The sequence below is a fragment of the Colobus angolensis genome, unplaced genomic scaffold, assembly GCF_000951035.1.
Source record: "Colobus angolensis palliatus isolate OR3802 unplaced genomic scaffold, Cang.pa_1.0 Scaffold153, whole genome shotgun sequence".
In the NCBI taxonomy this organism is placed as follows: domain Eukaryota; kingdom Metazoa; phylum Chordata; class Mammalia; order Primates; family Cercopithecidae; genus Colobus; species Colobus angolensis.
In genome coordinates, this window is record NW_012114633.1 from 4307720 (window position 1) to 4331854 (window position 24135).

The 24135-nt window shown below is 36.8% G+C and overlaps 1 protein-coding gene across 1 annotated transcript in view; it reads left to right on the forward strand.

Moving 5' to 3' along the window:
* Positions 1–7721: 7721 nt before the first annotated feature.
* The window catches only part of COL5A2 (collagen, type V, alpha 2), a 145649-nt gene continuing 129235 nt past the window's right edge, over positions 7722–24135 (forward strand). The window contains exon 1 of the mRNA XM_011936475.1: positions 7722–8223. Coding sequence (XP_011791865.1) covers positions 8127–8223 — 97 coding nt within the window. The 5' untranslated portion in view covers positions 7722–8126. The remainder of the gene's footprint in view (positions 8224–24135) is intronic.

The following is a 24135-nucleotide window of genomic DNA, read 5'->3' on the forward strand; positions in this document are numbered from 1 at the left end:
TTTCCTATTTTTATTTAATCAGCACTTATGTAATGCTACCTCTATGCCAGAAATTGTTCCAAGAGTTTTACAAATTTCAACTCATTTAATACTCACAACAATTACCAATGAGGTAGGTAATATTATTATCCCCATTTTTCAGATGAGGACATTGAAATGCAGAAAAGACGTGATTTTTTCATCATCACCCAGTTAGTAAGTGGCGGGGCCAGCATTTGGTCTCTGTCTGATTCATAACCACTACATATCTGCAGACATTTTTGCTGCTATCTTCCTAGTTCATAAAATTTGAATTGCGGTTTAATTATCAAGGTACAGTGGATATAGTTCTAGGTCTTAAAAACCAATATATGAGGCCATTCATTATATTGTGTGACTTCTAACAAGTCACTTAGTATCTCTGAATCTCAATATAAAATGGGAGTGACCATCTAGTGCATATTATTTCACTGGGTCACTGTAAGTCTCAAAGAGTGTGTGTGAGCTAGAATGGTATGTAAAGAGAAGAGTGCTACACAAGCCAAGCTCTCATGTTATTTATGATCTTGGCTCACAAGACTCTCCATAATCTCTAAATGTAATGGTTGATGCCTTAGGAGACAGCACAATATTCTAAAATGTAAAATGCCAGCTTTTCTCAAAATATGACTAAGCTAAAATATAAGTATTCAGATTAAAATGAAAATTCACATCGTAAGAATGTTAAAATGAAGGTAAAAATTTCTAATACAAAAAAGGAAATATCTCTAATAATGTCTAAATGTTAAAGATGTATTTTCAGCAGAGATTTTCAGATAAAGGTAACATATTTATAAAGTTTGGATATAGATAGCATTGATAATTAAATTAATTGGTACATGCATTTGTTTTCCTTGAAAAGATATTATTATAATGACATTTTGAGTGATTCTCCCAATAAGGTAATTTTTTTTAAAAAGCAGTGATGGAGCTTAAGCTAAGAAAATAAACATCATATAATTTTTTGAACCTCCTTGTTAAGAGAAAAAACTCTGCAGCCAGGATTTCAAAGCAGGATCTATTAATAGTCATTCCTTGATGTGTAATTTGATGCAAATTAGTTTTTTATTAGCCTCAATTTCCTTCCTCATCTGTAGAATACGAAAAATAATAGCACTTACCCCACAGCGTCGATTTTAGGATTAAATTGAGTAATACATATAAAGTGCTAACACAGTATTTGACACATAATAAGTACTTAATACATTCTAACTATTATTATTATTGTTCTGGTTATTATTTTCATAGTGGCTTTCAGTGAGGAAAAGTATATTCACTATATGCAGTCTTTTTCCTTAATACATTCTAACTATTATTATTATTGTTCTGGTTATTATTTTCATAGTGGCTTTCAGTGAAAAAAAGTATATTCACAATATGCAGTCTTTTTCTGTTCAAAAATTATGGTTTGTTGGCTTGGCAAGGTGTCTCATGTCTGTAATTCCACCACTTTGGGAGGCCGAGGCAGGAGGATTGTTTGAGCCCAGGAATTCGAAACAAGCCTGTGCAAGATGGAGAGACCCATCTCTACAAAAAAGTAAAAACAAAATAGCTGATTGTGAAGGTGCGTGCCCAGGAGCCTGAGGTGAGAGGATCCCTTGAGCCCAGGAGTTCGAGGATGCAGTGAACTGTGACTGTGCCACTGCACTGCAGCCTGGGTGAGAGAGCGAGACTCCCTCTCTTAAGAAAAAAAAAAAAAAAAAAGTAGTTTGCTATTTCAAAGTATATATGTGCACAGATGCACCTGATCATTTCTGTGCTTTCCTGCTCTATTACTAGTTTCTCCTCCTTCCTTAGATATTTCTTTCTCTAGGACAATCGTTTTCCTGGTTCTCTGGGATTGACACCTTGGAATTATATTTATTTATGTTCACTGCCACTTGTCTCATGGTCATTCAATCATCATTTTCTATTGATTCCTTATCAAACAATATATGTTCAGCAAATAGCTATCGAGCAAACAATGACCCAACAATGTCTTTAATCTCAGGAAGGTTTCAATATGATAAGGGAAACAGACGTGTAAATACAGTGTGATGTTAATAGAGGTCTACACAGAACATGCTGGTGGGTTTTATGAAGAAGCAGACCCATTTGTCAGGGGAGGCAATAGTTGAGCTTTGCCAGCTGTATCATCTACTCAGTCAACAGAAGTGTCTTCCTCAATTTCTCATTTTTTCCTAGCTCTTCATAATCCATCAGAAATGTTATTTCCAAAATACATCCTGAATCTTTCTGCTTCTTTCTATTTCCACAGTCCTTTGTTAGGACTCCATTGTTTCTCATTTGGAGTAAAAGTACTTCTAACTGGTGTCCCTGCTTCTATCTTTGCCTTTGCATAATGCGTTTCTCATATGTCATAGATCTTTTAAAAGTTAGCATATTAGGGCTGGGCGCGCTGGCTCACGCCTGTAATCTCAGCACTTTGGGAGGCTGAGGCGGGCAGATCACAAGGTCAGGAGTTCAAGACCAGCCTGTCCAACATGGTGAAGCACCATCTCTACTAAAGATAAAATAAATTAGCCAGGCGTAGTGGTGTGCACCTGTAATCCCAGCTACTTGGGAGGCTGAGGCAGGAGAGTCACTTGAACCTGGGAGGCGGAGGTTGCAGTGAGCCGAGATCGCGCCATTGCACTCCAGCCTGGGCGACAGGGTGATACTCTGTCTCAAAAAAAAAAAAAAAAACCAAAAAAAAGAAACATGTTAGAGTATGCCATTTGTTTGTATAACAACACTTTGTTGATTTCTCATTGCATTTAGGAAAAAAATTTGAATTCTTCCCCATGACCGACAAGGAATTAATGATAAACCTCATGTCCGATCTTATATCATATCATGCTAGCCATAATGACTTTCTGCCTACTTTTACATAATCAAACTTTATTTCTGTCTATGGTATAGAAAGAATAATAGCCCCCAAAGATGCCCTCATGTCCCAATCCCTAGAACCTGTGAGTGTGTTACCTTACCACATCAGAAAGGACTTGGCTGATGTAATTAAAGACTTTGAGATGAGGGAGACTATCCTGGAATATCCAGAGAGGCCCAATGTCATCACATGGATCCTTAAAAGTCCTTTCCAGTTTGTAGTCAGGGAAAAATGTGACAACAAAGACATGTCAGGAATATGCTATGTTGCTGGCTTTGAAGATGGAGGAAGAGGCCACAAAACAAGGAATGCAGGTAACTTCTAAAAGTTCAAAAAACAAGGAAATGGATTTTCCCCAAGCACCCCAAAAAGGAATGCAGCCCTACTAACAGTTCGATTTTATCCCAATGAGATCCATGTCAGATTTCTGACCTTCTGAAATATAAGATGATATATTAGTGTTTCATGCCACAGTCAGTAGTAATTTTTATGGCAGCAATAGAAAATATGTACACCAGTCCAGGTCATTCCCACTTGCTGTTTCTTTAGCTTGAAATGACTTCTTTTCTGTTTTCCAGTGATAATTTTTTTTTTTCAAATTTTAGGTCTCAAGTTCACTGTTGCTTCCTTAAAATGCTGTATTTCCCAATGGCACTATTGAAGCATCCCTTCTGCCACCAACTCCTGAGCAACTCTAAAATAACTATTTATTTCTTGCATGGCATTTAATTGTCTAAGATCACCTTGTTTGTATATTTGCCTGCTTGTTTATTGCTGTTTTTCCACTCAAGGTTGTAAACTGTGTGGAATCAGGGACCTTGTCTGTGTTGTTCACAGCTATATATCCTTAGTGCCTTCATTAGAACCTGACAAATAATAGACCCTCAATAAATATTTGTTAAATGAGGGAGTGAATTAGACCAGGGAGGTGGTTATTTCAGGCAGAGGTCAGAGCCTGAGTAAAATTATGAGGTGTGAAACTGCTTTATGTGTCTGGGAAAATCTGTTTCCTCTGGATAAAACAACAAGAGGAAAGCAGAAGATTGGAACCAAGAAGTAGGCATGCATTATTATAATTATCTTAAACTCATGTTATTATACTTTGTAGGTAACTGGGAGTCAGCTTTCTTAGAAAGAGGAGTAATTGAATGAAAGAATGCGTAACAAAATCAAGAGGACTTGCTGAGCAATAGGATGCAGGTTGAGGGAAAATGAAGAGTATCTTTCCCTATTTCAGATCTTTGGGACTAAAATGATGGCGGTAGTGTTAATTGGTATAAAGACCAATTGCAGATAATGGTTTCATTTTGGATTCTGAGTTTTATGCCTCTCCAGTGGGAGATTTTTAATTGAGGCACTTGAAAACATAGGTCTGCAGCTCAGGAGGAAAGCCTTGACTGGGAGTCATTAACATGTAAACAGAAATAAAGTCAAGGGATTTAATTTAATAGTTAATATACCCCAAGTAAATGGGCAACAAGGGAAAAAAAGCTGATAGTACAAGATTGGAGAGCACAGATGACTTTCTGAGAGGAATTAGAAAAGGAAGTTTGACTAGGAGTATGTGAGACCAGGGAAGCCATGAATGGAGAGATTCAGTATTAAGGGAGTAATCAGAATATCAACTGTTAGGAGGGGAAAGAAGAAAGATCTTTGGGTTTATCAACAAAGAGATGTTGGTGTCTCTGGCAGTGCAATCTATACTAGAGTCCTAGAAGTAAGATCCTGATGCAGGGATGGAGGATTACTGAAAAGAAGAAGGAGTGGAAGGGAAAAAGAGACCACAGAAGATGTGGGGTTAAGGGAAATCTCCCCTTCTTTTTTTATTTTCAAGATCGGCTATTGGTGAGGAACAGCTTTACAGGCTATAGGAAAGGTACTAGCAGCAGAAGAAAGGTGGAAGGTAGAGAAGAGAGAAGGAGACACTGACAGAGTAACATCTTCAAGGAGATTTGAAGAAATGGGATAAGGAGTGCAGACGGAGGGATCAACCCTGAAAGGGCACTGAGACAACTTTTCTTATAGGCCTGAGCATATAAATATGTGTGGCATGCATTAAGCTCAGCAGAAGTTCAGAGAAAAGGAAGATTATAAAATGAGATTAGTTAAGTAAGGCATTATTATCACTTTTCTTGGTAGAAGAAATACAAGAACCTTTGGATTTTATTATTTTTTTTTTCTGTTATTCTTACTGAATATTTAGCAAGGTGGTTTACAAGTCCTGATTTTCTCATATACTCCAGAAAGAAGTAGCTGAAGGGTGGTTTTTGGTGCTTACTCAGCCCATTCATTAATTGGAAGTAGGCTTCTCCTGGGTACAGTGTGGTGGTAATAGAAGTTTGAGTGTCAGGTAGGTCTAAAAAGAGCTAAAAAAGGATGAGAACATTGACTCTGGAGTCAGACATCACTGAAGTGGAACCCCAGATTTACTGCTTGTTAGGTGAGCAAACTTGAGCAAGTAAACATCTTTGATCCATAATCGCCTATATATGATTTAAGAAAAATAATAAATACCTTTCAGTGTTGCTATGAGAATTGGAAAATATTCACCCATTAGCACATATATACACTGTTAGGATAGGCTTCACTGGAATTGGGACAGATTTCTTAAGTACTCCACTGCAGCAGTGAGGTCTATAATCAGTTCTTTAAGGACTAGGAAATGGCATTGTCCTCTATTCTGAATTCAACCACATATATTAAACAGACATTCCTGGTTAATACCTGTGTATATTTTAGTATTTTCCAAATTGTAATGTGGGACCCTAAAACCAGATATAGAGAAAAAGCCCAAGTTGCAAAATATTTTGCTATTTATGACTTGATTGCATTAAGATTTCAAGAGTTCACAAGGACAATATGGAATATTTATTTAACTCAGGTCTTCTGACAAATATTTGCTATGCCCCTGTCATACCATGAGCTTTCAGTAGGGTGAAGAGGAGACTGAAACTGGTGGCAACCATCAGAGACTGCATGGTGGTTTTAACCTTTCTTATATAAGCCATGTTTATAGTTAAATTTAAAACAACTTTATTAACAAACAGATAACAGATACTAAACTACTGATCTGAGCAGCCACTGAGTGTTCCATACACTGACTCTGCTACAAGTCCTGCAATCTTATCTAATCATTGTTGTATCTCCAGCATAGGTTGTGAGAGTTGTAGATTCTCCATAAATGTCTGTCGTCTTGCACTTCAGTAAAAGTGCTGCACAAGGTGCCTGAAAATGGCGGCAGCCCTTCAGTATCAGGGTGGTATTGGTCTAAAATTGCCTCATGGTAGAATAGGACTGGCAAGCTCAGAGAAAGGTTAATAATTCCTTCCCCCCATGTTTACTTATCTTCCTGTTATCTTTGAATATATAGTCAGGTGGATTTCAAGTCCTAGCCTCTCTCAGATATTCTAGAAAGAATTCCTTACTTGCCCATTCATTAAGTGGAAGGGCACCCCTGAGAACAGTGTGGTGGTGACAGAAGTCATTGAAATGGGACATGTCTAAATGAAAAGATAAACGAGGGGTATAGGGTTAGAAAACTGGAAATGACCGGGAAAGTTGATCTCTACTGGAATATTTATCCAGAGTCTAGTTCCAAAGCGAAAATGCAAAGGTTCTTGGATTTCTTCTATTAAGAAAAGTAATAATAAAAATAATAATAAAAAATAATAAAAAGTCTTATTGCCTAATCTCATTTTATAATTTCTCCTCTCTCTGGGCTTAATGCATTCCTCACATATTTAATGCTCTGGCTTATATATCTTTAGTTCCTGTAAATTTAGTTTCTCAACACCTACATATGTTCCTTGAAGGTAATGGGTATGTCTTTTATTTCTTTTATGTCATCCTTTCTGCCCAGTGCTTAGCACAGTGCAAGGTACCTGTTGCCAAATAATTATAAACAATTGACTCACTCGTATTGTATGGAATATCCATTTCTGATTCTAGGGAGACTCAAGGTGGCAAATACATTAGATTATATAGAACTCTCTGAGGTCATTAAGATCTTGGCAAGTGTGAGGGTGGCACAAAAGTTCATCGATAATTGTCCTTAAAATGCCTGTGCACCTGGGGCTATCATATTCCTTGCAAAGCTGGCTTAGAGTTAATAATACCACCATCTACTTTTATGTAGCTCTTTGCAATTTGGAACTTCATTAATAATACATTACTCATTTTAGTGTCACTAAACCCTGTACACTGGTCAGGGTAAAGCCCTTTTCTCAAATGAGAAAACTAGAGTGCACAGAGATAAAGGACTATGTGCACACTTACAAAATTGTTGAGTGGCAGAACCACTCACAAAAGGCAGAAACCAGCCTTTTTTCATCCAAAGGTAGAGTACTTCCCATTCCTCTGCACTGCTTAGTAGACTACTTTTCAACATAGTAAAACTCTCTGGGACAAGAGGAACCTGAAGATGTGGCCCCTTAACAAGAGATGTAGAGAAATTAGGAAAGGACCTGCCTTCTTAATTCAGATTACAATGTATCACAAATTCATTTATTCAAAATGGTTTTCTCACCTGGATTTTACCTGGGGAACATTCTAATAATCCCCTTCCAGAGTATGGGGAAAGAAACCGAATCTGAAAAGGGGATAAGAATACTCCCTATTCAGTCAAAAGAAAGGGTTAAAATGTGATTCTTTAAAGATTTAAGGTGGAGAAGAGAGTCTTGAATTATCTAAATAAAAAAAAACAACAACAACTAGGCTAAACGACTGGATTTTCTTCAGAATGTCTTTTTCAGCTTATAGGGGAAAAGTTAAAGGGTGTGTGTCTGGGGGGAGGGGTTAGGGAGGGGAAAATAGAACCCTTCTAACAGCCTTTCTTAAAAAATAAAAGAAAAGAGAAACAAATGTTTGTTTCTGTTATTAAGCCCCATCTATGCTTAAAAGTTAAATGAAATAGGGAAAGTTCAGGCAGAGACGTGTGTTCTGATTTGGTTGTTTACCATCAATCAGACCGTTGCTTGGCAGACACTGGATGGTTATGAGCCTGAACAAGCTGAAAAGGGGCAGGAAAAGAAGTGGAGGCAGCATTCTTCCTATTTAAAGCTGCATCGCTTGAAAAAAGTTTTCGCAGACTGTGCTGGAGCTGGTGCTGAAAAAGGGGGTTTGCAGAGGCTGCCCTGGGGCTGGTGCTGAAAGAAGAGCCCACAGCTGACTTCATGGTGCTACAATAACCTCAGAATCTACTTTTCACTCTCAGGAGAACCCACATGTCTAATATTTAGACATGATGGCAAACTGGGCGGAAGCAAGACCTCTCCTCATTCTTACTGTTTTATTAGGGCAATTTGTCTCAATAAAAGCCCAGGAAGAAGGCGAGGATGGTGAGTTTGCCATTTGCTTTGCTTTAGTGTTTATTGCACGGTTTGGGAAATAGGTGGAATGTTAAGCCTCAGGAAGAGCGTGAAGAGGAGGTTCTGGTTTGAAGTCTGAGAAGGGGGCTGACGGATTTGCACCTGGAAAACGACTTGAAAGACAATTGGGATGTTAGTAAATCCGGAGCTTCTAGATCTGCCGTTGGAGAGAGTACACTACTAAATTTTTCCGGGAAAGCCTACAATAAGTCCTTTTGCCTCAGTGTGAGAGTGGGAAGTTTAAAAGAAGAAAAGAGCGAATGCTTAAAACGGAGCACTAAAGGCATTTTAGTTAGATGAGCTCTGTTCTGTGGGCTGGAGTTTTCAGAGCAAGGAAAAGTCGCGGCAGAAGCTGGGTAGGGTGGAGTCTTTGTACTGAACTTCAGCTGCTTCATAAAATTCTTTGTTTAGAAAAACCTCTACAACAACTCTGCTAGCTTTGATTTTTCTTTGTCTTTGGCTCCTCATTCTTTCTTCTTTAACAATTTACACTTCTTTTTACCATTTTCATTTGTGAAAATGTGATCACTTTTGCTTGCTGGGAGGCAGTCTCGTTTGTTTCTCCATGACAGAGGCTGATAGAAGCCAGATTTCTTAAACAGTGGTATTTTCCCACCCTACTGGCTTGATTAATAGGACAGTGGTGGTTCCCGGTTGGATGGCGGAAGGCAGGAAATCAGCATGCCTTATATATATCTTATTTGGCATGGAATATTTGCATGGACATTACCCCTTAGACATAAGTTTTTTTTTTTTTTTTAGATAAATCTTGCCTGGTGACCAAATTTTTTTCCTATGCAATTTTCATATGTTACAGTTGGGTTATATGGTGTGGTTAAGCAAAAATGCATAGCTGTTATAGTATATAAGAAAATATTTAAGTTGATTCCTCTATTAAATCTTTACTCTTGAGGGTTGCAGTTTCAAATACAGACATGTACTCTTTTAAAATAAGCCACTATAGATTTTCATCAACTCAACCATTTAACATCAAACTTAAGCTTTTAAAACTTTGGGCATTCCTTAACCTTTTCTATTACTTTCATATGTAGACACATACATACAAGTATATATGTATATATACTATGTGTATATCTGTAGTTTTAATACAATTATCTGCTTCTGTGTGTTTTTGCTTTCAAAAACTTTATAAAATTAATCTAGAGATCAGAAGTTCTAAAAAGTTTAAAAAGTGAAAATACGAATTTGTAGATGAATATCCAACAGTCTGTCAGGAGTCCCATAGAGGGGGCACTTTCTAAGACTTGGAACTTTTTATGTTACATTTTATGTTTTTAAAATATGAAGTAATTTGTAAAAGGTAAAAACTTTTGAGTTTCTTTGTAATGGCATGAAAAGCACGTGTTGTTTGGAAGGGTGGCAAAAATAATTGAATAGAAAGTAGAAGTAAGAAAACCGGAGGAGAAAAATACAGAAAAATTACAATAGAAATTGAAAATTTGACTCTAAAAAGAACAGTTTACTCCCCTACCCCACCAAAACAACCAACTTTAATTTAAAACCTTTAATACCACTTTCTTTGTTAATTTATGTTAAAATAAATAAAGTACTTTAATAAAGTATGGAAATAATTGAATATGTAAATAAATGAAAGGAATATTTCACAAGGTACATGAAATAGGCCATATTTTAAAAGACATTCTCAAATAGTTATAATTACTCTGTAGGTGTTTTCGAAAAATGAGCAGATAGTTTTTCTTAATAGTAATTGACATAAATGTAAGGAATGTGATGCTTGGTGCAAAAAAGTCCCCAACTTCAATCCAACCCCAGTGCCCACCCCCGACCGGTATAACCAAACAGCACAGAAAATGGAATTCCAAACATCAGATTTTACAGAATGTGTAATTGCTTGCATATGTGTTGTAAAAATTCCAGTATTTTATTTCTCAAGAGAATATAAGTGATAAAAATTCAACAGCAAAAGAAAGTCATCACTGCTCTAATCAAAGATAATAGAGAAAATAATTCCAGAATATAGTATATTCAGAGCTACTTAACTTGTATTGTACTTACTTACCATGCATATTTTGGTTTAAGTTGATATTGTATGGATACTTGGCAATACTTTCTTTTCCCTGTTCAGACCTATCACAAGCTTAATAAAGGTGTCATAATTTAGAAACTCCATTTGATTTTGAGTTTGGGAAAGCGTAAGCTTAGACTGATGCCTTAAATTAAAGAAATATCTAAGACACACATGAAAAGCAAGTACATTTTTCAAGTTTTATCTATAACAGTCACATAATGTGATATTTACATTTTGTACCAATATGTCTTCTTGGAAATGTGGAGATCTGTTTTTGCATGTAAATGCATATTAATAAGTTTTTATTTTTCCTTTCTTTTTATGACTTCAGGGTATATTTCCTTTTACTTGATTGTGGTTATTTACCAGAAATGTAAAATATAATCAGAGTGTGCCTGCCTGATAGAAACACATGAATGAGAAGATAAAAGTAAATAAATAAAGTTTTAGGCATTTTAAGCCAAAATTCAGTTCCATTCTCACTGCGTTTTAAGAACTGATTTGGTTTTTTAAATTTATAAGAAACTGAAAGGAGAAAGTTTGGGAGTTGGGCTGACTTTAGTTAAAACTAATGTAACAAAAATTAGGGAGTTAAAATGAAAAAAAATCAGCTTTTAAAGAGTTTGTGTGGGTGTATGTGTGTGTGTGAAAAATCAGGGAGTTAAAATGACAAAATCAGCTTTTAAAGAGTGTGTGTGTGTGTGTGCGTGTGTGGTGAGAGTATGTGTGCATGGGGGTGGTAGTCTTTGAAGAATTCCACATTTGCGTTAAGGAAAATGCTAGAGCATTTACAGTATAGTTTATATTCCTAAGTTAATGCCTAGCATCTAGTGAGCTATATACATTCTTGTTATTAGAAGTAGGCATACTTAATTTTAGAAAATAATCTTTGTTATGAATCACTGTATTCAACATGGGACAAGCAATGGAGAAGGGAAGGTGCAGAAATATATCATTTTGTTTCCAAATATTGTAAACTTCAATGCTTTCAGAGGCCAGGCAGGTAATATAAACAAGTGAAGCAAGCCAGTGTTTGTACATCAATAGGTGATGATGGGCCTATGGAGAACTGAAGGTGCATGCCTACTTTAAGGCATTCAGAATTAACATTTTCAGAAGATATTGCATATGCCAAATAAAATTTACCTGAGCATATATTTGGCTCATGGCCATCATGTTGCAATCCTACACTGATATCCTCGTAGACCCAAGCTAACTTTTGATTACTGAGAGATGAAGGACTCACAGTCTTATATGTCTTATATGTCACGGTCTCTTGCATTTTTATGATATGTCTGCCATTCATCTCATTGTTATGATACAAATATGAGGAAGCAGATAGTTAACACTCAGTAGTATTTGGATGACATCATTTTAAAGAAGGTACAGAATATGTATACATAGCTTAAGATACATGTTCACTCATAAATTGTTTTAAACTCATTACTATTAAAATACATGCTATGAAACATGTAGGACATTTAGACTTTTATAGTGGGTACATGTAGCAGAATGCAGTAGTTTAAACAAACACAAAAGGGTTTTCTGGCCGGGCACAGTGGCTCATGCTTGTAATCCCAGCACTTTGGGAGGCCGAGGTGGGTGGATCACCTGAGATCAGGAGTTCGAGACCAGCCTGGCCAACATGGCAAAACTCCATCTCTACCCAAAATACAAAAATTAGGTAAGTGTGGTGGCACATGCCTGTAGTCCCAGCTACTCGAGAGACTGAGGCATGAGCGTCACTTGAACCCAGGAGGCAGAGGTTGCAGTGATCAGAGATCGTGCCACTGCACTCCAGTCTGGGTGACAGAGACAGAGTAAGACTCTGTCTCCAAAAAAAAAAAAAAAAAAGCTTTTCTTTTTTAAATATTAAGAAATGCTTTTAAGCAGGTAGTGAAAGTCTGGAATATTGGCTCCACAAAGTCATCAGGGACTGAGGTTTTTTCTGCCTCTCCTGACTCCCATATCTTTAGATATTTTTTAAAATTTATTTTTTATGGTCCTAAATGGCTGCTGAAGCTCCAGCCATTGCATGTACTTTCTAGGCATGTGGATAGAGGATGGGAAACAAAATCTGTGAGCCATTCCCCACCCTGCTCCCTTTTTTGAAGACTTTAAAGTCTTCATAACATTTAAACTTACTTACAGTTGGCCAGAATTTAGTCATATGGTCACATAAATTTCAAGAGGGACTAGGAAATGTAGCCTTTACCTGGGTGGAGCTGGCAATATACTCTACGGAATTGAGTTCTGCTATGAGGGATATAAGGAAGCACCACTATTGAGAGTTTTATGGTCCCTACCTCGGTGAGCAAAAATGTCAGCTACTTTTAGTGGCCTAGATCCTACGGTTTCAATGGACAAAACATAGTTGTGTGACTAGATCCACCTTGGTTATTGTTTATTTCTAAGTAGACTGTGAAGCCAAGAAGACTGAATGGCACATAACTATTAGATTACATTTTCTTTGCTTCATGTCTTTAGATAAATTTTGACACCTATAACTTTTTTTCAAACTAAACTGAAGCTTTAGTTTGAAGAGTATATCTCTTTCTACATATGTACATTGGTAGATTCATAGATTTAGTGAATTTTTAATATTGACTAACACAATGTATACTTGGACCATGGCTCTGTAGGGTAGTTGGTAAGCAAGTCACAGATCAGTGTTGATAAAAAATGGTATAAAGAATCACCTAAGATCTTGTGACTAATAAAGATTCTCGACTCCCCCTACTTTCCCAATATCTAGGAGGTTTGGATGGGGTCTGGGCATCTGTATGTTTTTAGAGCTCTCCGGGTGACTCTGATTTACATTGGTAAACCACTGTATTAAATATTTGACTGACACTCTCAATCTTGTTGTGGACCTGTTATCTTGTTGTAGACCTGTTGGCTTTTATGTTCCAAGGCTACACATTAAGATTTTGGTAATAACTTGCTATTCTGATTATTCATTTTACTTATAAGGCTGCTTAGTTGAAGTTTATAGATAAACTATTGCAAATTCACCATCACTTCTGGAAAAAAAAAACTCAAGGCCCAAATCCCCCTCATGGTGGATTAGGCGAATCATTCTACTATGCAGAAGACACATGCCATTCAAATATGTTTCCAGGTGAATGTATGTTTTTCATTTTCAATATTTGCTCTCTCTTACTGTCTGCTCTTCACACTTTCAGCACTATCACTACAGGCCTGAAATTCATTGCGTTCATCATTCTAGACAGGTACCTAATGCAGGCTGTGAGGCAAAACCAGAAAGAGGAAGCTTTGTTTTAAGAAGCTGGAAATTAGAAGATTGGAATCATGTTAATCTGTGGCCACAGAATGTAATTTTTAAAAATCATACAGTTTTCTCTGATTTGAAGAATGATTAATGCATCATCACCTGGCCTTACATGGCATTCTCAAAATGTATGGATGTGGATCAGCTGATTTTTAATCTGATTTGCTTTTCTGAGATCACAACATTGAAAAGCTTAGATTTACACATAAGAGATATAATAAGGATGGGGGAAAAGACTGGAAGTGTTAATTATTAATTGATCTATTGTATAAATTTGGGCAAGTTACACAAGTTTATATAAGACAAATCTTAGAGTTATTTAAAGATATTCCTTGATTTAATATTTTTATTATTTATATCCATGAAACTAGAATTTCCACTAAAAATGTAACATGAGACATTATCAACTTACTGATAAATATGAAGTCTTTGAACTTTTCGTATAGCTAAAAGTCACAGCTTGAGTAGGCTTTTAGGGTCTGAATGAAATAAGATACTGATAATCTAGTTTTCCTTTAAATTTATTTCCATATAAATTTCACATATATTTACCTAAATTTTATGTAACATGAATGAGCTGTGATATTCAATATTTAAAAGACTATTTACTCTTGGCATTTGCATGGGAAGTAGTGTATCCTATAGAAAATTTTGCTTTAGAGGTGTGACTATATTGGCAACCTTAAGGCTTTTATTTTGTTTTATCAATGTTTAAAAAACTAAACCCTTCAAATAAATCAAGATGGCTTCATCTTATACTAAAATATTCACTAAGAAACAATGTATAAGGGAAATTACAATAAAGCAACATTATTCCTATCTAAATCTTGCCTTCTGCAGAGAAGATAGAGGCCGGGTGCATGGCTCACTCCTGTAATCTCAGCACTTTGGGAGGCTGAGGTGGGCAGATCACCTGAGGTCAGGAGTTTGAGACCAGTCTGACCATCATGGTGAAACCCTGTCTCTGCTAAAAATACAAAAAAAATTATCCGAATATGGTGGTGGGCGCCTGTAATTCCAGCTACTTGGGAGGCTGAGGCAGGAGAATCACTTGAACCTGGGAGGCGGAGGCTGCAGTGAGCCAAGATCATGCCACTGCACTCCAGCCTCGGCAACAAAGTGAGACTGTCTCAAAAAAAGGAAAAATGTTAACAATATTAATTAATTAATATGAATTAATGAATCAAACTTTGTTCCTATAGCCTGCTGGTGTTATGTTCAAACTCAAAAATGTTTACATGCTTTTTTTTTTTTTAAGTTTAAGACTAGGAAGGAGGAAAGACAGTCTCACAGTTCTGTATCCCTTTTTACCTTTTATTTTTGTGATGTCCAATCAGAATTGTGAATTCAGCTTTAAGATGACAGCAAACTATATTCTTGGTGGAAAACCTCCCCGCAAGCAGAGGGAGCTGGTTCCGGCCTCGGCCAGCCCAGACTTGCAACATAAGCATCATAGCCTTGTTGTAGTCTATGTAGCATAACAAGTATAATAAAGCTTGGTCCAGCCATCATGTGAGAGAACATCTGGGTTCTGGTCCTGTTCTGTTTAGCAGTTTTGCTACCTGCAGAGGGTCCTTAACCTCACTGGAAATTTGTGTCCTCATCGCAAATAGTACACACCTTTGTCATCTGGTGGGATTCTTAGGAGGATCATTTAAGAAATTTACCTACAAGTAACTTTAGAGTACTTAAATGAGACACTGTAAGTGACATTACAATCTATTTCACTGACCACAGATATAAACCCTAGTAGTGTATTTTTTTGCTTTCACGAAGTCTTTGAATTGTTTTGAAGCACCTCCTGGATTTGTTATTTTGTGTTTTATTTGTTCTCCATCTCCTTGGGGAACTTGTTCCATCAGTCCTGCTCTCTTCTATAACTTCAGTCACTTCCTTTCTATCTGCTCTTTCCCTTTAGCTTGTAAACAAGTTCAACTCTCTCCCACAGCCTGTGTCTAGCTCCCACCCAGTCTTTATTCTTAGCCCAGCTGCTTTAAAAGGAGCAGTGCAGTTTTCTGTCTCTGCCTCCTATGCCCTCAGTTGGCCTCTCCTTCCACTTAAGCTGGTCTAGCATGGTGAGGATTAAAATGTATGATGTTCCAAGGGTCCCTTTTAATCTTATCTTATCAGGTCTTTCTCCTTTATTGGAGACCATTGACCACTCCAGCTTTCCTAAAATGCTACTCTCTGAAGGTTCTTCCTCCACCTCCCTGACCTTTCCCTCTCAGCTTCACCCACGGGCTCCTTCTTCTCTTTTCCTTTAGCATTTTGCTCTTCTTACAGGACTTAGTTCATTGGTTCTCTCTGGATATTCTCTTCCTAGGCCATCTAGAATTAAGGGTTTTGTTTAACAGCTGAATGCTGATAATTATAAAATCTCTTCAACCCCAATCTTTCATATGAACTTCAGATAAATATATATATTCAACTGTCCCTAAGGCAGCCTACAACCACTTCAAGTTCAGTGTATCCAAAACCCAATTTATTGGCTTCCATTCAAGACTTAGTCATTTTTCTTATGTAGTCCCCCTTATGCCAGTTAGTGGCAATATGATGCTACCTGGTCATTCAGTCATTCAATCAGCACAATTCCAATCATTCACTAAGATCTACCATTTTACCTGCTAAATATTTCTCAAGTGTACATCTTCTCCATCCCTACTACAAATGCCTCAGTTTAGGCCCTTATCATCCATCCCTCAGTTACTGTGATAAGCATCTAAATTCATCTCCTTGCCTCTCATGTGTCTACTTTTCAACAAACACATATTTTGATGCCCTCTGTTGCTGGAGTGATATAAAACTAATATCTAATTTTATCTTTATCTTCCTTAACAACTTTCACTGGGTTCCATGACTTGTAGAAAGAATAAGGTCCAGGCTTCTTAGTGTGACATACAACACCCTGCTGATCTAGCCCATTTCTGAGTTTTAATTGCATCAGCTGTCATTCTCAGCCTCAAAATAAGGAATTGCTTGAGGCTCCCACCCCCAATACACACAGACATACGCAAACTCTCTCATTCTCTCTCTATCCTCTTTTATTCTCTACTGTCCAGATTCCACTCAGAACTAACATTCTCTCTTTAGTTGAGCTAAGTGCTCCTCTGGCCATCTCACAACAGTCAGTACACCTCTGCCATGCAGGAACCATACTATACTGAGAATGCTTTCTTTCCATTAATCCATTTTACATATTCCCACCAGATTAGTCTGTCTAAGTCCCATGTTTATAATGTCACTCTCCAGTTTAACAATTTATTCTGAGCTGCCATTGACTATTGCATCACACTTAACACATTATATTGACCTTACTTCTGTGTGACATTTTTTTAACCTAAGAGTGCCAAGAGTATCCAGCTGCCTTGCAAGACTGCTCATGTTCTCTTCCACTCTGTCTAAACAACTACTATGATTTCCATTATTGTCCTTAACACTGTTGATTACTGCACACCATGCAGCATCCTTTTTTACTTCAGACCTAACTTTTTACTGTTCCCACATCTAACTTTTGTGATTTAGGTACTTCTGTGCTTCTCTTTTTATGTTCGCTCTGCCTATTGATGTTTTCCTCCAAGTTCTATTTCAAATCTTATGTCCTCTAAGAAACTAAGAGATTCTTATCTGCAATAAATATCCCCTTTCCTTTCAAGGGATGGTCCTTATGTTGCAAGTGTGTTGGTGTTAACCAAGAATAAGTTTCCTGGGAGATAGGGACTATGCCATGAAGTCATTTTACTTTTTAGATCCACCCATGCATAAATGACAGTTGAGTACTATTTGGGAAAATCTAGAAAAATTTTTTCCACAATTTGTTCACTCAAGTATGAGTGATCTGAATTCAAATTTAGGTTTTGCAAATTGTATTTGCATATTCTTGGGCAATTTTTTTGATTTCTCTGTGTTACAGTTTCTTCATCTATCAAATTGGAATGATACTTCAAATAATTACGATGAATACTATCTATCTATCTATTTATCTATCTATCTATCTATCACCTACATGATAGCATGACTCCAAACTAACAATAGGAACTCATTAATATAGTAGATGAATATTATTAGATTACTATTTAATAATAACAGCCTGGGCACAGTGGCTCACACCTGTAATCCCAGCACTTTGGGAGGCCAAGCCAGGTGGATCACCTGAGGTCAGGAGTTTGAGAACAGCTTGACCAACATGGTGAAAGCCCATCTCTGCTAAAAACACAAAATTAGCTGGGCATGGTGGCGCATGCCTATAATCCCAGCTCCCAGCTACTCGGGAAGCTGAGGCAGGAGAATCACTTGAACCCGGGAGGTCGAGGTTGCAGTGAGCTGAGATCGTGCCATTGCGCTCCAGTCTGGGCAACAAGAGCAAAATTCCATCTCAAAGAAAATTATTATTTAATAATAATAGAGATAATAAATGCTTATTGGGTGATTATGAGAACCAAGATATTAGATGTTACAGAGAAATAAAGAAACAACTTTTGTTCTCAGAGATTAAGCCTAGCATAAAACCTTTAAAATGCAATTTTTATGTATTATTCTACTATGATCATTTTGACAATATATCAGTGATTTTTATCTATGTGTTAATAAGCTTTTAAAATCCATTTAAAATTTTTACTGTTCAAATAAAAAGGCCGTATCATATTATTTCCTTTTGTAGGTTTACTACTACAAAAAACAAAAGAAAGAAAAAATAAAAGGCGCTTCCCATTGGAGAGTTTCTAATGACCCTGTGATCTGAAGCATCATTGCCCCTCTCCTGTTTCACAGCCCTACATACATTTACTCTGTGCTGATTCCCAGTGTGTGAGCAAGCCAAGCACGATCCACTCCCTGTCCCAGGGCCACCTCATGCCTGTCTACCATCCCTGTCTACTTCAGAGTTTATTTTGTGAAACTATGATAGTCATAGAAGTCTCTATTAAAAACTGGAAACCTGTTTTCCACTCTGCATTGCTCTGGGTTGCATTTGGAATGAGAGGCATTGCTTCACTGCACAGGGATTTACAAGGCAGCTCCCAGGACTATTTGGATACAGTAGTAGGGGTGACCATCTTTTCCCAGACTCTGTAGCAAGTCTCTTCACTTTCCAAAAGCTGTTAATTTACCTCACTCCCTTCACTCCCAGGAGACTTTTCTGAAATTGACTCCAGAAAGCAGAAACTGGTGTGGGATACTGGCACATTTTTCGTACTCACACTTTCCTTCCTTTGCTGCACTTTTCTTTCTTTGTAGGTTTTCAAATTCATAATAAAAAAATGATGGGTTTAACTTGGAAGGAGAGATGCAGGTGGAATTTTACCAGATAATTTGTAGCTATGAAATTCTTTAATTAAATTTTTGATATTCAATATGGTTGTTCTGTGGTCATCAACTTTAGATTTTTTTATTATGGAATTCTGAAAATATGGATGATTCCCATAGCAAATACAATTTATTTATAGAGATTTAATATTTTCATTTAGCTTTCATAGTAATAGGCTTATTCGCTCTTGAGGTCAAAGAACCTCTCAGATTCATTTATGCTAGTTTGGAAGTATTTTAAAGCCTTTTTTTCCCTCATTCTTTCATTCTCAGATTATTATATTAAATAAATGGAAAGTTACAGTTTAATTCAGGGTACTATGGTTTTCATGTTGTGATGAATTTTTAGCTAGAAGTTTTGGTGGAGTGGAGTGGATTGGTGGACAGTGAGGTTAACTGACTACCATGGAAAGATTAACTGCAAAGTTCCTAGTTTTCTTGGCTACAAACATAAAACTTCTGAGGTTTCAGCAAAAATGGCTATACTTGCTTTGAGAGGACAGAGGGCACTGACCATTCCATGGCAAGTGAGAGATTCTGTTGTAAGAATTAAAAAAAAAAAGCCGGGCACAGTGGCTCACGCCTGTAACCCCAGCACTTTGGGATGCCAAGGTGGGCAGATCACGAGGTCAGGAGATCAAGCCTATCCTGGCTAACACAGTGAAACTCGGTCTCTACTAAAAATACAAAAAATTTAGCTGGGCGTGGTGGCAGGTGTCTGTAGTCCCAGCTACTTGGGAGGCTGAGGCAGGATAATGGCGTGAATCCAGGAGGTGGAGCTTACAGTGAGCTGAGATCATGCTACTGGGCTCCAACCTGGGCGACAGAGCGAGACTCCATCTCAAAAAAAAAAAAAAGGAGTTTGTACTGGGAAAAAAAGAGACTTGAGGCTGATGAATGAAGAGCAACTGTAAATTCTATCAATCAGGGAGCTGGTGTTCAAGCCTTTGAGATGCTACAGTGTTATGCCCTTCTAGGTGTTTGTTAAAAAACAAAAACGAAACCAAAAATCACTTCTTTCTTCAATCCTTCCCTATTTTTCCTTAAGTTTTGATAATTGTCGATTAGATTAGGCAAGTTTTTTATTTGTGGCTTTTGTTGTTCTCTCTTAAGCATAGTATAGCTGAACTGAATTTTGCTTAGAAACAACTCATAGGTTTGTAAACCAATGGAGTTCTCATTAGCCTAGAAATATTTCCTTATATAGTACTTAGAATTATTTTTGTTTGTTTGTTTTAAAAAATGGAGTGGAGGAGTGTATTCTGTTATGCAAAGGATGACAACAAATTGAAATAGAATTAGTTCTATAAAGATAAATCAGTGAATAGACTCTAAGTTTCACTGTGGGTATTTGTGTTGGGGCATAGGAAGGATGACACAATAAAATAGAATTGGTAAGTTTTAGGATATTCAGCATATAAATATGTCTTGTAAAGTTGCCAAGTGTCCTGCTCACCTGAACTACCTTGTGCCTCTTGACTTTCCTTGGTTCCTTGGATGCAACATTTGCTAAAGTCCTAGGAGTAAGAGCAGGTCTAGTTCTAAGAAAAAAATTTTGTATAGCTGGTTTATTTTTAGTTTTTAAGGGAAATATGCTTTCATTCACCTTTCTGTTTGAAGGAAAGGCATTTTTCAGGATAGGGAGGCCATCCTTGCCTTTCCAGTGTTTTGCACTAAGCTCCATCTGGATGTCTCTTTCCCAGATTTTCTTTCAAATTTCAGACTTTTCCTTCCAGCTTGACCTCTTATCACAATTTACCTGTTTGGCATTCTTTTCTTTCTGAACCCCATGGGGAAGTAATAGAGTCCAGATGCCCTATAGTTAGCGTCCTAGGACACAGATTTAATGATATTATGCTCTTGTCATGCATGCTCAGTATATGGTAATTTGCCTTTTAAGATCTTTGTCTCAATATTTTGTGGCCATGAGAATCAACTGACATACCGGCTCTGGGTAAAAGCCCCAGTATCCCAGATGGACTCTGTGGCTCACACTATAGACAAATAAAATTCAGCTGTCATAGACACTCTATTTGCCCACAGAAGGTTCCACAATCCGAATGTTAAACTTACTTCAGGTCTTTTCTAATAGAAACTGAAAGTTATCTGGTTATAATCAAAATGGAAATTTGTCAGCCAGATTCCTACTATTTCTGAAGAGGGCTTTTGAGTTTCTTCAGGATAGAACCCTAAAATTGCCTCATGATGTATGCCCCAAAGTGACCTAATGTGGCCAGCTGAATTTCAGGGAGATGCTTTCCAAGATGACAATTTCACTGGAATAATTTCAGAATGGTCACTTCTCTGCCTGTAATGCCCCTTTCCTGTCTTAGGTGATTTAAAAAAAAAATTTCAACCTGTCTTTCTTCTCTTCAAAAGCAAGTTTCAAGTCACACCTGGGTAGACCCTTATGCCTCTATAGAGTCTGCAGGATGTGGAAGACAGGAGAGAGGGTATGGAAAGCAGCAAGGGTAAGGGAAGAAGGGCTCTCTGAAAATATATAAGTGATACCAATGGACAGGTGGCTCAGATAGCCTCACTGAAATGCACTAAAATGTAAGGCTCCGTGCTAATTTAGTATGGCTTTACCTAAATGATGTCTTGGGGGATTTATTTAGTGAATTTCAAAAAATTTGGGAAAGTAGATGACATCTCTCAATATTTGTTCTTTGACTCTTCTATTTTTTACCCTATTTTTTAAACATAGTCATTTTAGAGTACATAAATAAATAAATGAATAAACTGTGTCACAATACTATATTCTTTTGGCTAAAGGCACATATTCTGTCAACTAGGCCAACACGCTGTAGGAGTAGGACACTGACTCAGCAATGAATTTTTATTTTAAATTTTTATTTTGGGAGCTTCCCAAGAGTTCCTAACTATTACCATTTTTCTACATATAGAGCTTTTTACAGTTAACACTTCTTTTCCATTTACTTTCAATACACATTTAACGAAAGAAGGGTCTTTGGATTCGCACCTTTGGGTCTAGGCTTTGCCGCTTGCTAACCTTGTGACCTTGAGCAAGTCCCTGTTCTTCTTTAAGATTCAGTTTCCTCTCCTGATCTGCATATTGAGGAGTTAAATTAAAATGCATGGCCTTAATGGGCACTGAAGAAATGTGGATGTTATTAGTACTTTTAGAATGGATTCCTTGATTGGCTCATTACAGACTTTTCCTCCAATAACTAAAACAATTTTTATCAGATTATTCCTAGTTACTAGGTTTGATAGGAGGAAGAATAAGGGAACAGTGAATCCTAGGCACCTGGGGCAAAATTAGGCGGGGAGTAGAAGAGGAAAAAGTATAACTGGGAGATTTGAAATGACAATAGTAAATTTTTCATTTACTATTTATTTATATTTATAATTATTTTTATTTATCTCATGTTTTTCTCTTGGGCCAGGTTTGTGCTTAGCTCTTGATTATTTATGAAGCAATTCAGGAAAAGCAAACCAGCAAAAACACCCCACATTATCCTTTCATATTAGAATGCTTTTTGCAAATTTAGTGGTATATATACACATTTAATTTAATTCTTTCTTTCTAATATAAAGGATTTGGCAATTGTTTGCACATTTGGCTCAGGTAGAGTTGCTTGAGAAAAGTGGAAATATGCTCAAGATATAAAACATCTGTTTACTTTAACGATATTTTACTGATGTAAAGACAGACTTATTTGAGCCCTGGGGCAGTATTTTTGTGAGGGATGGCATGCACCTTGCCTGAGCAGTCAATGAAGAGAAAGCAGCTGTTTGAGCTTGCTCAACTTCTACTAACTCAACGTGGATAGAGTCCAGATAGCAACTGGCCCTGTGTCAGACGACTACAATAAAGCTCTGACTCTTTCCTTATAAATTCTTTATAAACTTAATGTGCTGGGATCTTAATTTTCTCATTTACAAAACAGGGATAATACTTTATATTTTTCTACCTTATTGGTTCAAAAGAAACAGTTCATAATATCTGTGGAAATTCTTAGTCAGCTGTGAAACCCTGTTATATAAGCATATATTATATTACATAAAGGTGTTATTGTTTAGCATGCTCTTACTGTGATGAACAATTAGCTAAATGCAAAATAAAATTCTTCTTTGAAGTAAACAACAACAATAATAATCAAAAGGAATATAAGACTTTCCATAGAAATAAAAGAAGGCAAAGTTGTATTTTTTCAAAGTCATATTTAAATCTTTTATTTAGCAAAATAAAATAGACTGCTTATGTAACTATCTAGAACATCTCCCAAAGCCCCAGAATAGGAATTAAATAGTAAAAAAAAAAAAAATATATATATATATATATACACACACACACGCACACACACACACACACACACACATATATATATATATGAGTAGAGGCTTTGACTTGAGAAAAACCAGAACAAATAGAAAAACAAAATGTGATTTTTCTGCTCTAACTGGACTGTAGTCTCTCTACAGCAAAATGTAGCTTCCTGGCAGAAGCCTGAATCACTATTATTGTTACTTTTTCTTTATTCATCTCACATCAGGAAGCTTGTCTCAAATTCAAAGTTAAACGCTAAAAGCCTGTTTGTAGCATGGTATCCCTTTTCCCTGGGTCAGAAGGGGACTTGGAGCTAGAAGTTTAAACTGGTGACAAATATCCACAGGCATCTGAGCCAAATGTTTAGAAAAAAGTCCTATCATCCCTCAGGCCTGTCTACATTCTGGTATTTTAAGACTGTCTACTTGTGTACAGAGAAACATGCAGTTAAAGATACGAGGGCCTCGACTAAATAGGCTGTTACTTTCATGAATGAATTGTTGAAATAATTTGAAAGAAAAGCTTCTAAATTAAAACTGGACCAGGACACAGGAAATCTGCATCATAATTGCAGCTCTGTCATGGACTAACTTGGTGATTTTGTGGAAGTGACTTAAATTCTCTGGACCTCAGTTACTTCTGTTGCAAAACCTGTGATACATTACCCAGGGCCACTGTCTGCTTTGAAAGCCTATGACTACAGAATATTTACGTAAAGGTGCTTCACTTAAGTCATATTTGTGCTGTAATACAATGGAAAGTCTCACCTACACATTTTGGTAACTGGAAGCATCACACATAATCTGTATGGCAATATATTTCTGTACTTGTAAGTTTGCATTTGAAGTTTAGATCAATTCAGGTTTGTAGTTATTTCCCTAAATATGGTTTATTTAAGGAGCACAGCTCCCAATTTATAACTTGTAAATTGATCTGCTTTTCAGT